The following is a 14,868-nucleotide window of genomic DNA, read 5'->3' as shown; positions in this document are numbered from 1 at the left end:
ATGTTGAACCCATTGAATATTTATTTTTTTTGTCCCAAGTGATTGAAAAATGACAAAAAAAAAAAAAATATTTACAAAAAGTTGTCACTAAATGATATATTGCTCACACAGGCCATGGGCCCTTGTGGAATTGCACCCCAAAATACATTCAGCTGCTTCTCCTGAGTATGGGGATACCACATGTGTGGGACTTTTTGGGAGCCTAGCCGCGTACGGGGCCCCGAAAACCAATCACCGCCTTCAGGATTTCTAAGGGTGAAAATTTTTGATTTCACTCTTTACTGCCTATCACAGTTTCGGAGGCCATGGAATGCCCAGGTGGCACAAAACCCCCCAAAATGACCCCATTTTGGAAAGTAGACACCCCAAGCTATTTGCTGAGAGGCATGGTGAGTATTTTGCAGCTCTCATTTGTTTTTGAAAATGAAGAAAGACAAGAAAAAACATTTTTTTTTTTCTTTTTTCAATTTTCAAAACTTTGTGACAAAAAGTGAGGTCTGCAAAATACTCACTATACCTCTCAGCAAATAGCTTGGGGTGTCTACTTTCCAAAATGGGGTCATTTGGGGGGGTTTTGTGCCACCTGGGCATTCCATGGCCTCCGAAACTGTGATAGGCAGTGAAGAGTGAAATCAAAAATTCACGCCCTTAGAAAGCCTGAAGGCGGTGCTTGGTTTTCGGGGTCCCGTACGCGGCTAGGCTCCCAAAAAGTCTCACACATGTGGTATCCCCGTACTCAGGAGAAGCAGCAGAATGTATTTTGGGGTGTAATTTCACATATTCCCATGGCATGTTTGAGCAATATATCATTTAGTGACAACTTTGTGCAAAAAAAAAAAAAAAAAAAAAAAAAATTTGTCTCTTTCCCGCAACTTGTGTCGCAATATAAAATATTCCATGGACTCGACATGCCTCTCAGCAAATAGCTTGGGGTGTCTACTTTCCAAAATGGGGTCATTTGGAGGGGTTTTGAACTGTCCTGGCATTTTATGCACAACATTTAGAAGCTTATGTCACACATCACCCACTCTTCTAACCACTTGAAGACAAAGCCCTTTCTGACACTTATTGTTTACATGAAAAAGTTTTTTTTTTTTGCAAAAAAATTACTTTGAACCCCCAAACATTATATATTTTTTTAAAGCAAATGCCCTACAGATTAAAATGGTGGGTGTTTCATTTTTTTCACACAGTAATTGCGCAGCGATTTTTCAAACGCATTTTTTGGGGAAAAAACACACTTTTTTAAATTTTAATGCACTAAAACACACTATATTGCCCAAATGTTTGATGAAATAAAAAAGATGATCTTAGGCCGAGTACATGGATACCAAACATGATATGCTTTAAAACTGCGCACAAACGTGCAGTGGCAACAAAATAAATACATGTTTAAAAGCCTTCAAAAGCCTTTACAGGTTACCACTTTAGATTTACAGAGGAGGTCTACTGGAAAAATTACTGCACTCGATCTGGCCTTCGCGGTGATACCTCACATGCATGGTGCAATTGCTGTTTACATATGACGCCAGACCGCCGCTTGCGTTCGCCTTAGCGCGAGAGCAGGGGGCGACAGGGGTGCTTTTTTTTTTTTTTTTTTTTTTTTCTTTATTATTTTTTTGCTTTTTTAATCTTACTTTTAAACTGTTCCTTTCATATTTTTTTTTTTTAATCATTTTTATTGTTATCTCGGGGAATGTAAATATCCCCTATGATAGCAATAGGTAGTGACAGGTACTCTTTTTTGAAAAAATTGTGGTCTATTAGACCCTAGATCTCTCCTCTGCCCTCAAAGCATCTGACCACACCAAGATCGGTGTGATAAAATGCTTCCCCAATTTCCCAATGGCGCTATTAACATCCGGCGAAATCTAAGTCATGAAATACTCGTAGCTTCCGGTTTCTTAGGCCATAGAGATGTTTGGAGCCACTCTGGTCTCTGATCAGCTCTATGGTCAGCTGGCTGAATCACCGGCTGCATTCTCAGGTTCCCTGTTGAGACAGGAGAGCCAGAGAAAAACACAGAAGACGGTGGGGGTGGGGGGGGGCATTCCCTCCCACGGCTTGTAAAGGCAGTCTAGAGGCTAATTAGCCGCTAGGATTGCTTTTACATGAAAGCCGACCGCTGGCTGAAAAGAATGATACCAAGATGATACCTAAACCTGCAAGCATCATTCTGGTATAACCACTCAAAGTCGTGAATGGCGTACCTGAAGACAAAAAAATGGTTAACAATAAAGCACAGTAAACAGTAAAGTATAAATAATTACACACCTGAAAAACAAACATGATAAAACATAATAACAATAACAATAAAACATTGCAGAATAGAATACAGTAAAAAAGAGCAGAACAATAGAGAGAGAGAATAGAGAGAGAGAGAACAATAAAACGACAACTATTTTTTTTTTATTTCATATTTTTTTTTTTTTTTTTACACTTTTTTTGTAACTAACTTTTATAACGGTAACCGGTTCCAGGTTCGGGTCTCTCAAAATGCGATGGTATCTTGGGAGACCCTGTGAAAGTGTGCCTAGTCTGTGCAATGCTGTACCCTACGCTAATACTCAACTAGTGAATGGTAGCGTTCAAAACATTCACCAATGCAAAGACCAGGATTGTCAGGACAGGAGGGACAATAATAGAGGGTGTCACGCCTATATCCGCGCTTGCTGCAGACACAACATCTTTTTTGGGGGGGTTCGTTGGGTAGGGGTACTCGGGAGGACATAAAGAAAATGCCTCTCATGCAGCCGACTGCATTTGGTTGGGGATGTGAATGGGGGAAGTACGGGCGCTGCAGAAGCGGTGGGTTCCCAATTAGGATTGGCGAATGCAGCAGGAAGGGCATTATGGGCACGACGGGCCTGTGTTTGTCTTTTTGGTGGCAGCGGGACACTACTTGTGCTTGCCACCTCACCAGCTTGAACTGCACTTATGGGACTCGCCACGTCACCAAGTCTTACTGCAGTGCTGGTTTGACTACGACCGGGGTGTACTAGGCCGCTGGCGCTTGCCAGTTCCCCAAAACGCTACCAAAAAACTGTTAGCGATCGCAGGGATCAGGCCTGACTCTGCGAACGCTGCAGTTATGCGTTTAGTGTTTTGTAAGTGACAGTGATCGATCGATACTGCACTTGGGTGGGCTGGGCCGGGCGGAGGGGCAAAACGCAGGTGCTAGCAGGTATCTGGGCTGATCCCGCTAACACTGCGTTTTTGGGAACCCTAAACTGCTGGTGACGCTAGTATAGATCTGATCGGATCAGATATTGATCCGTTCAGATACTATACCACTAAGGGAGGTGTACGGTGCGTGTGTGGGTGTTAGCGGTACTGGCGCTAACCTGACGCTGCCTGGGGCTGGTGCTTGCCAGTTCACCAAAACGCTACAAAAAAAACTGTTAGCGATCGCAGGGATCAGGCCTGACTCTGCGAACGCTGCAGTTATGCGTTTAGTGTTCTGTAAGTGACAGTGATCGATCGATACTGCACTTGGGTGCGCTGGGCTGGGCCGGGCGGAGGGGAAAAACGCAGGTGCTAGCAGGTATCCAGGCTGATCCCACTAACACTGCATTTTTGGGAACCCTAAACTGCTGGGGACGCCAGTATAGATCTGATCGGTTCAGATATTGATCCGTTCAGATACTATACCACTAAGGGAGGTGTACGGTGCGTGCGTGGGTGTTAGCGGTACTGGCGCTAACCTGACGCTGCCTGGGGCTGGTGCTTGCCAGTTCACCAAAATGCTACCAAAAAAACTGTTAGCAATCGCAGGGATCAGGCCTGACTCTGCGAACGCTGCAGTTATGCGTTTAGTGCCTTGTAAGTGACAGTGATCGATCGATACTGCACTTGGGTGGGCTGGGCGGAGGGGCAAAACGCAGGTGCTAGCAGGTATCTGGGCTGATCCCGCTAACACTGCGTTTTTGGGAACCCTAAACTGCTGGGGACGCTAGTATAGATCTGATCGGATCAGATATTGATCCGATCAGATACTATACCACTAAGGGAGGCGCATGCTGTGTGCGTGGGTGTTAGCGGTACTGGCGCTAATCTGACGCTGCCTGGGGCGACGCATATCACCGCCGGGCGATCGGGGGGCTAAACCTTTATTCGGTAATAAACGGCGGGTGCCCTGACACTATAAAAAAAAAAAAAACTAACCAGCGTCAACCGTAACGGTTATACAGTGATCAGTGGTGAAAGGGTTAACTAGGGGGCAATCAAGGGGTTAAAACATTTATTAGGTAGTATATGGGGGTCCCTGACGCTATAAAACGCTGACGGCGAACCTAAATATTTACCTCACTAACTAGCGTCACCAGCGACACTAATACAGCGATCAGAAAAATGATCGCTTAGCGACACTGGTGACAGGGGGTGATCAAGGGGTTAAAACTTTATTAGGGGGGGTTAGGGGGGTACCCTAGACCTACAGGGGGGTAACAGTAACTGTGCTAACACAGTAACTGTCACAAACTGACACAGCAGTAATCAGAAAAAAAAAAAAAAAAAAAACTGGTGTCAGTTTGTGACAGGGGGGGGGGTGATTGGGGGGGGATCGGGGGGCGATCGGGGGGGGGGATCGGGGTGTAATGTGTGCCTGGCATGTTCTACTGTGTGTGTGTGTGTGTTGGTGCACTTACTCACATGTCGTCTCTCCTCGGGCCGGAACGGAAACTACCGACCCGAGGGGAGATTACATCACTTCCTTTGCTGCTGTTTAGCATACAGCAGCAAAGGAGTGTTCCCATTGGCCGGCGGCGATCGCGAGGGGGGGGCCACGAACGGATGGCCTCCCCCTCGTCTCTGATCGCCGGGGGACAGAACGGGACCGCCTCGGGCGGCGGGGGGGGGTCCGATCGGACCCCCCACCCGCGGAAGGCAAATCACGTACATGTACGTGATTTTGCCTGTCCGTGCCGCCTTGCCGACGTACATCGGCGTGAGGCGGTCGTCAAGTGGTTAATCACTGCTGGGTTCTTTATTTTTTGCGCCGTAAAAGAAAAAAGACCGAAAAATCTGTAAAAAAATACATTTTTCTTCATTTCTGTTATAATATTTTGCAAATTAGTAATTTTTCTTCATATATTTTGGCCAAAATTTATACCGCTACATATCTTTGGTAAAAATAACCCAAATCGGTGGATATTATTTGGTCTTTTTGAAAGTTATAGAGTCCAAAAGCTATGGTGCGAATATCTGAAAATTGATCACACCTGAATTACTGACGGCCTATCTAATTTCTTGAGACCCTAACATGCCAGAAAAGTACAAATACCCCCCAAATGACCCCTTTTTGGAAAGAAGACATTCCAAGGTATTTAGAAAGATGCATGGTGAGTTTTTTGAAGTTGTCATTTTTTCCCACAATTCTTTGCAAAATCAAGGTTTTTTTTTTACTTTTTTTTTTTTCCACAAAATTGTCATATTAGCAGGGTATTTCTCACAGACCGCATATGCATACCACAAATTACACCCCAAAACACATTCTGCTATTACTCCCGAGTATGGTGATACCACATGTGTGAGACTTTTACACAGCGTGGCCACATACAGGCCCAACATGCAGGGGGAGCACCTTCATGTAAAAATCATCATTTATTAGCTAGAAAATTACTTAGAACCCCAAAACATTATATATGTTTTTTTAGCAAAGACCCTAGAGAATACAATGGCGGTCGTTGCAACTTTTTATCTCGCACGGTATTTGCGCAGCAATTTTTTAACGCGTTTTTTTTGGAAAAAAAAATGTTTTGTGCTTTACAAAAACCAAAACAGTAAAGTTAGCCCAATGTTTTTGCATAATGTGAAAGATGAAGTTACGCCGAGTAAATAGATACCCAACATGTCACCCTTCAAAATTGCACCCGCTTGTGGAATGGCGCCAAACTTTGCTACTCAAAAATCCCCATAGGCGACGCTTTAAAATTTTTTACTGGTTACATGTTTTGAGTTACAGAGGAGGTCTAGGGCCAAAATTATTGCTCTCACTCTACCGATCGCAGCGATACCTCACATGTGTGGTTTGAACACCGTTTTCATATGTGGGCGGACTTACGTATGCGTTCGCTTCTGCATGCGAGCACACAGGGATAGGGGCGCTTTAAAAATTTTTTTTTTTTTTTTTTTATTGTTCATTTTACTTTATTTATTTTAGTTTGATGCTTTTTTCAAAAAAAAAAATTTTTTTGACCACTTTTATTCCTATTACAAGGAATATAAACATCCTTGTAATAGGAATATGGCATGACAGGTCCTCTTTACAGTGAGATATGGGGTCAATAAGACTCCACATCTCACCTCTAGGCTGGGAAGCCTGAAATTAAAAAAAAAAAAAAAAAAAAAGATCCTGGCTTCGATCGTAGCGGTGAGTCGGTAGAAGCACCGCAAGGCGGCGGGAAGGGGGGACGTCCCCTCTCGCCTCCCGTAAGAACGATCAAGCAGTGGAACAGCTGCTATGATAGTTCTCATGGTGTAGGGAATCGCCGGCTGAAAAAGCTGATATCTGAATGATGCCTGTAGCTGCAACCATCATTCAGATATCTCCGCACAAAGTCAAGGACGTTGTATGACGGCCGGCGGGCGGGAAGTGGTTAAAACGCTTTTTTTTTTTTTAACACAAAGTTGTCCATTTATACAATATTTCTACCACATAACATGCACATACCAAAAATGACACCCCAAAATAGATTCTCCTGCTCCTTCTGAGTACGGCGATACCCCATGTGTGAGACTTCCACAGCTTGGCCACATACAGAGGGCGAGTACAGCTGAGCATGGCTCAGCATGGCAGGGTATGGCGGGGTATGGCGGGGTATGGCGGGGTATGGCGGGGTATGGCAGGGTATTGCGGAGTATGGCGGAGTATGGCGGAGTATTGCGGGGTATGGCGGAGTATGGCGGGGTATGGCGGAGTATGGCGGAGTATGGCGGGGGCATGGCAGAGTATGGCGGGGGGCATTGCAGAGTATGGCGGGGGGCATTGCAGAGTATGGCGGGGGGCATTGCAGAGTATTGTGGGGGCATTGCAGAGTATTGTGGGGGCATTGCAGAGTATTGTGGGGGCATTGCAGAGTATTGTGGGGGTATTGCAGAGTATTGCACAGCATTGCAGAGTATTGTGGGGGCATTGCAGAGTATTGCAGAGTATTGTGGGGGTATTGCAGAGTATTGTGGGGGTATTGCAGAGTATTGCACAGCATTGCAGAGTATTGTGGGGGTATTGCAGAGTATTGTGGGGGCATTGCAGAGTATTGTGGGGTATTGCAGAGTATTGCACAGCATTGCAGAGTATTGTGGGGGTATTGCAGAGTATTGCACAGCATTGCAGAGTATTGTGCTGGTATTGCAGAGTATTGCACAGCATTAGTAGTAGGGATGGCTGAGCATGGATGGATGGATGTCACTGTGCAGCGCTGTGGGCACTACACATACAGCCCACAGCGCTGCAGACATCCATCCATCCCCCTCCCCGATCACTGTGTACCATTTACCGGGATCCGTGATGCGCCGGGTCCCCTGGACCCGGCGGTCACGGATGTGTTCGGGTGCGCGCCCCAGGGGGCGCGCGAGAGGGGAATTCTGGGAGGACGTCATAGTACGTCCACCCAGAGTTATCCAACCGCCCTGCAGCCGTCATTCGGCTATGGGCCGGTTGGTAAGTGGTTAAAAATCTCCATAGGCGACGTTTAAAAAAATTCTACAGGTTGCATGTTTAGACTTACAGAGGAGGTCTAGAGCTAGAATTATTGCTCTCACTCTACCGATCGCGGCGATACCTCACATGTGTGGTTTGAACACAGTTTTCATACGCGTTCGCTGCTGCGCGCAAGCTCAGCGGGACGGGGCGCGTCTAAAAAATTTTTTTTTCTTTCCTTATTTATTTTATACTGTTCTTTAAAAAAAAAAAAAAAAAGTGACACTTTTATTCCTATTACAAGAAATGTAAACATCTCTTGTGATAGAAAAAAAGCATGACAGGACCTCTTAAATATGAGATCTGGGGTCAAAAAGACCTCAGATCTCATATTTACACTAAAAGAAGCCGGCTGATCTTCTCGATGGCTGGAGGAAACAGAGTTATTTGGCTCTGAGTGAGCCAGTGAGCGTGTGACGTCACTGGGGTATGGGAGAAACACAACGCGTTTCAGAGCATGCGTGAGACTCATATGGAGCATGCGCGCTCCTTTCTCAAGTGTAAAGGAAGAGGGAAGGGACAAGTATGAAATGCTCTGAAGTAAGTAAAAAAATCAATTGGCAGAATACCTCCATCTCCTCCAGCCATCGAGAGGATCAGCTGGCTTCCTACAGGGTCATCGCGGTTACAGCAACCGGACATTCCGCATACACAGGACACGCCAGAGACGTTGGGGACTAACCCGGGAGATCTCACTTCCCATAAGCCTGTCATCCCTTACTTTGATGTAAGTGTTGGATAACATATTACTGTAACATTAAATTTTACACGCAGTCGCTTTTCTGTTTTATTCTTGTGTTGTCTACCAGAGCTGGCTTCGCTCATGTGAAAAGCTGTGCCCTCAGTGCTGGTCTTATCCCTGAGATGTCATAACATCCACTTTTAAAGCAGTAGTAAACCCGCTGACTATTTTTTTTTTTTTTTTCCCTACACCTGTAAGGGAAAAGGCATAATGAGCTAGTATGCACCGCATACTAGCTCATTATGAGATACTTACCTTAGAACGAGGCGCCGGCATCTCACCCGGTCCACGCCGAGGGAGCTGACATTTCCCCTCGGCGTGCCTTCCGGGTATATCGCGGCGCTGGGATAAACAGATTAAATTCTTCTTTTTATTTGTAAAACAGGATAAGGTACATGAGACACCACTGGAGTGGTACAGCACAACTTTTGGAAGAAAAAAACAGTTTCATGAATTAAAAAAAAAAACACTAAAGTTAGCCCAATTTTTTTTGTACAATGTGAAAGATGATGTTATGCCCAGTAAAGAGATACCTAACATGTCATGCTTTAAAATTGCGCACACTCGTAGAATGGCGCCAAACTTCGGTACTTAAAAATCTCCATTGGCGACACTTTAACATTTTTTACAAGTCACCAGTTTAGAGTTACAGAGGAGGTCCTAGGCTAGAATTGTCTCGCTCAAATGTTTCCAGTGATACCTCACGCGTGGTTTGAACTCCGTTTACAAAAGTACTTCTGCATGCGAGCACATGGGGACAGGGCCGCTTTAAAAAAAATTTTTTTTTTTTTTTTTAATATTTTTTTACTTTCCCCTTTAAAATTATTATTATTTTTTTGATCACCTTTATTCCTTTTACAAGGAATGTAAACATCCTTACATCCTTTGTAATAGGAATAGGGCTAGACAGGTCCTCTTTATGGAGATATCTGGGGTCTATAAGTCCCCACATCTCTCCTCTAGGCAGAAAAGACTGAGATAAAAAAATAAAAAATAAAAAATAGATCTCGGCCTTTCCAGCCAAGTACATGGCAGTGTTTACATCTGCCAGCCCGGACGTGACGTCATAACATCGCACCTGGGCCTCCGAAGGTCATAGAGACGGCCAGGGACGATCTGGTCTGCGGTTTTCTCTATGGTTAACTTCCACCACGGATTCCTTCCCCAGCTCGCCGATCGTACAGGCGAGCCGGTAGAAGCACCAGAGGGAAAAGGAGGGGACACCTCCCACCGCCTGTAAAAACTATCAAGTTGATGAACAGCTGCCATGATTGTTTTTTGCGGTGCAGGGAATTTCCCGGCTGAAAATAATGCAGCTGCAGGCATCACTCAGATATCTCCACTCAAAGTCCAGGATGTCATACAACGGTGTTGGGCGGGAAGTGGTTAAATAGTCTCTCAGCATGGTTCAGTAGGTTACACAATCATGGGGAAGACTACTGACTTGACAGTTGTCCAGGAGACAGTTATTGACACCCTCCACAAGATGGTTAAGTAACAAAAAGGTCATTGCTAAAGAAGCTGGCTGTTCACATGCTGTATCCAAGCATATTAATGGAAAGTTGAGTGGAAGAAAAAAAAAAAAGCGTGGTCAAAAAAAAAAAAAAAAAAAAAAAAAAAAAAAAAAAAAAAAAGCAGGGATGACTGCAGCCTTGAGAGGATTGTGAAGCAAAGGGCATTCAGGAATTTGGGGGAAGATTCACAAGGAGTGGACTAGGACTGGTGTACTGTGGCATTCCTTGTGTCAAGCCACTCCTGAACCAGAGACAATGTCAGAAGCGTCTCACCTGGGCTAAAGAGAAAGAGGACTAGACTATTGCTCAGTGGTTCAAAGTCTTCTTTTCGGATGAAAGTAGAATCCAAAGTTGCATGAGGTCCAGTGTGAAGTTTCCAGTCAGTGATGATTTGGGGAGCCATGTCATCTGCTGATGTTGGTCCACTGTGTTTTTTTTTCAAGTCCAAAGGCAGCGCAGCCCTCTACCAGTAAATTCTAGAGCACTTCATGCTTCCCTCTGCTAACCAGCTTCATTTTCCAGCTGAACCTGGCACCTACCTGCCCACATTGCCAAAAGTACCAATACCTGGTTTAATGATCATGGTATTACTGTACTTTTGACTAGCAAACTCGCCTGACCTAAACTCCATAGAGAATTTGTGGTGTATTGTCAAGAGGAAGAGGAGAGACACCAGACCCAACAACGCAGATGAGCTGAAGGCCACTCTCAAAGCAACCTGGACTTCCACAACACCTCAGCAGTGCTACAGGCTGATCGCATCCATGCCACACCGCACTGAAGCAGTAATTCATGCAAAAGGAGCCCCGACCAAGTATTGAGTGCATACTATACTGCACATACTTTTTAGTAAGCCAACATTTCTGTATTAAAAAACTTTTTTATCGGTCTTATGTAATATTCTAATATACTGAATTTTGGGTTTTCACTAGCTGTAAGCCATAATCATCAAAATTAAAAAAAAGAAATGCTTGAAATGTATCACTCTGTAAGTAATGAATCTATATAATATATGAGTATTACTTTTTGAATTGAATTACTAAAATAAACTTTTGGATGATATTCTAATTTTTTGAGATGCACCTGTATGTTCCTTGCTAAAGAACATGATTTTTTTAATCAAGTTGTTAGGAGTAAAGTGTCGCTGTAACCTGTCAGAGGTTATAAAGTTATGGTTGATCTATACTCATATTTATTTAGCATAGTTAACCATACATACTTATAGAAGCTCTGCTTTCTACTTGCAGGGCTACACAGTGGTTGTGATTTACTGTCTCATTTCACAACCAGTGCCTAAGAGTCATTCAGCTCAGTTGTGAAATGTATGTTTTTTAGTTAGGTAAACCTGAAATATCACGTTGCCTTTGTTTCTTAATCCAGCAGGTGGAGCTTTAGGAACTGCTTTCACAGATTCAGGCTCCTCCTTTGCTGAAATTCCACTCCTCCACCGCCCCTGCCATTGAAATCAATGGGCAACACAGCGGAGCTTTGCGGGTGCTTTTAACCCTTTATTTGGCCACTAGCGGGGTTAAAAGCACCCAGCTAGAGGCTGAAAAGCACCACCAAAGCTAGCGGTGCTTTACCGCCAACCCCCCGTGTGAAAGTAGCCTTAAGGTAAAAGCAGCAATACTATTAAAGTGGTTTTAAAGTCACTAATCACAAATCTTGGAATCCCCTCTGTTACAGAAAGATATACTGTACAGTATATGTTGTTTTTTTTAAATTATGCAGCGAAATACCTAATTTCAAAGCGCTGCTGTGCAATCACGTGACCTCCCGATGCTTTCCTTCCCCGACCTGAGGACTACAGTGGGAGAGGCTGAGATTCCCCATTGACGTCAGGAAGAGAGCGGCAGAAGGTCACGTGAACGCACAGTGGTGCTCTGAAATAAGGTATTTCACTGCATAATTTTTAAAACACAGATACAGCACAGTATATCTTTCTGTAACAGAGGGGCCTCCAGGATTTGGGACTAGTAATTGTACAGCCATAGCGAGGGGAGAGGAGGGGAGAGGAGGGGAGAGGAGACGAGGGGAGACGAGGGGAGGGGAGGGGAGGGATGGCTCGCACACAGACTCCCATTATATTAGGCAGGGAGGGAGGAAGAGAGGGAGACACTGCGGGCTGACGGACACACGTAAACTGATCATGGTATCATGGATCAGCAGCCATGATTACCGTGGTCAGCACACTAAGGGGGACACATTACCCTTCAGGACCAAACAGGTATTTTACAGCATAGAGAGGGACAAATGACACCACACAAGCACTATGCTGTATACCCTGCTTGAACAGAACAGGATCACTTTTTTTAGGGTTACAACCATTTTAAGGCCGATGTTGCTCAGGCAACATCGCTGCAGGTGTCTCTGTGGAAATACTCCCTCACAGGCTGAGCTATTCCATAGAAAAGGGCTAAGCAAAATCTAGAACTAGAGTAGAACTAGAGGCAAAACCTTTTTTTTTTTTTTTTTTAGATAGCATAAAATAAAGTGACTGGGGTTATGCCATCAGTGTCCCTTTGGTGAGATTGCCTGCACTTCCTGGCACCAGAACTAGTGTCCCCTTTGAGAGATTTCGCCTCTATTACTTTGTTGGGGACAAAAAAAAAAAAAAAAAAAATACAAAAATAAACCACACACTGGTGTAATCCCTCTCCATTCTATCCAAAACGCAAAAAAACAAAAACAAAAACAAAAAAAAAAGAAAACAAAACATTTTGCGTTTAGTTGTACTTTAAGAGATCCACTACACAAAATATATGCTATACTGTGTTTTTACCATGAAAAGAAACAAACAGAAAAAGATGGGTTTTAAACAGGCAACTACAAGGATGTGCTATTGATGTTTAAAATAAAGAGTGGGGAAATACTGACAGCCCAACCACAATTAATGCATTTTCTTACCGGTTCACTTCAATAATCATTGCCTCCGCCTGAACATGCCGATCCTCCTCGTTGAGTGCTGGATTATTTTCCATCAGGTATGAGTGGAAAAAGTGAAGCTACCATGTCAAAGAGTAAAATAGAAGAACAAAGTTAAAGTGTAGAACACTAATCACCATACCAAATTCAAGTAAGCTGCTTTTTTTTCTAGTGACATTTCCCCTGAGACTTAATTGCTCAAGTTGTTCTTGGGTTTTCTACAGAGTGCTCCCTCACGGCCTAAACCACAGAAATGACTGTCACTACTGACTTGCTACCATTGAGCAGCAATTTGGTAATGATAGATTGACTTTCACAACTGATAATGAATGTTTATGGCGCCAGACTTCAACAAGTATTGTGATCTTTCGCAGCATACCCAAAATCCACAGCGTTGCTCCAAACCTCCACCTTTTAACATTCACAGGTCATCCAGTCCGTCTTCATTCCAACACAAGAATATAACATGAGAGTCACACTCCACAAATAGCTTGTCTTGATACTTTAGGCTATTACCAATAAAGTCTGTAATAGCTGCATACATGTAGTCTCAATCCAAAAAAAAAAACAAAACCAAAACACACACGCCCCCTTAAATGCATTTCACTACTCTATCTTTGTGAAGCTGTTCATTGGTGTAATGCATTTATGGAGTGTTTTTGGGTGGAGACTACATGTATGCAGCCTCTTTATTGGTGGTAATAAAATAAAGTATCAAGAAAAGCTAAATTACGGAGTGCCACTTTTTGGAAATAGTATGAATTGTGGAGTGTGACTCATCATCTTATATTTTTTTTATCATTTTTTATAAGCCAAGGTTTGTATTGGTTTTTAAGCCTCCATTCACACCGGTGCGACTTGTCATGCAATTTGAAAAGTTTAAAATCACACCCCATTTTTGCCTATGGAACCGTTCAAAATCGGTGCAACTCTGACTTGTACCGATTTGAAAAAGGTCCCTGCAGTGTTTTTTGGTGATTTCATGTGCAACTTGCATAGACACGAAGTTGCACAGATGTCGGCAAGCGGCACATGAAATCGTACTGACCGGCAGCTTTGAAATCATGCTGAATTAGAGAGATTTCAAAGCCGCATTCAGTGTGAACAGGGTGTAACGAAAACAGCTAACAACTTTAATTATCATGGATATGTACCTGCTGCTGTCGGTTTGGATAGTTGCTCAATTCTGCTTTGTAAAATGGCCACTCATCGTGTTGATAATTGTATGCCCATTCACAAAAGTGATTCCCAAAGTCAAATCCTCTGTAGGGGTTGAAAAAAGATAAGTTTGTCATGCAGAGGATAAACATTAGAAAATGGTGTGTAATACGAGCGCACTCCATTCTTGATATACAATACAAAATTAGTTGCCTTTATGGGCACCAATACTGCTAGCAATGAACATCCCAGTCCTGCTGTTCATTGTGGTTAGGAAAAGCTTATTGATTTTGTGCCGGCATTGCGGCTCGTGACAACCTTATATTCCTGCCAGGCCTCCAATATATACACAAGTCTGGATATGATCGATCCATCTGTTAGGAAGACAAATACCAATGTGGAATTTTCCAAGCAAATCGAATATTCATAGAGTTAAAGATAATATGCAGGGGTAAGCTGAAGGAGAGTCAATTTCTGGTTTTAACAAATGTTCTCAGCATAGGTTAAGTTGTTCTAACAGGTCTTGTTTATGTGGGTTTATAGATATTGGAATATTCATAAAGAAAACCTAAACCATGGGAGTCCGAGTGTTCTAATATAATATATTTTAATATAGAAATGAGTGCTTGTTTGCATAATTAATAAATAATGCAAAGGGTAATGATGGTGCAATAACCCAATGTGATCTTTCACCAGTTTAGGCAGTCAAAACAAACATGACTGCTATAAAATAGCGCACTACAAGTACAAACATTCCTGAAACAGTGCATCTCCTTCCTGCTTAATCATATTGATTAGTGTTACCATAAGGCTGTTCTTATAAACTGAAA

General features: G+C 43.4%; 1 protein-coding gene across 1 annotated transcript in view; it reads right to left on the bottom strand.

The window, feature by feature from the left end:
- The window catches only part of CHKB (choline kinase beta), a 59,069-nt gene that overhangs the window by 13,170 nt on the left and 31,031 nt on the right, over positions 1–14,868 (bottom strand). The window contains exons 8-9 of the mRNA XM_073619230.1: positions 14,035–14,143; positions 12,863–12,960 (exon numbers count right to left, since the gene is read on the bottom strand). Coding sequence (XP_073475331.1) covers positions 12,863–12,960; positions 14,035–14,143 — 207 coding nt within the window. The remainder of the gene's footprint in view (positions 1–12,862; positions 12,961–14,034; positions 14,144–14,868) is intronic.

Source organism: Aquarana catesbeiana, linkage group LG03 (assembly GCF_042186555.1).
Source record: "Aquarana catesbeiana isolate 2022-GZ linkage group LG03, ASM4218655v1, whole genome shotgun sequence".
NCBI classification, from domain to species: Eukaryota; Metazoa; Chordata; class Amphibia; order Anura; family Ranidae; genus Aquarana; species Aquarana catesbeiana.
The sequence above is the reverse complement of the archived record's forward strand: the minus strand, read 5'-3'. Positions and strand labels throughout refer to the sequence as shown.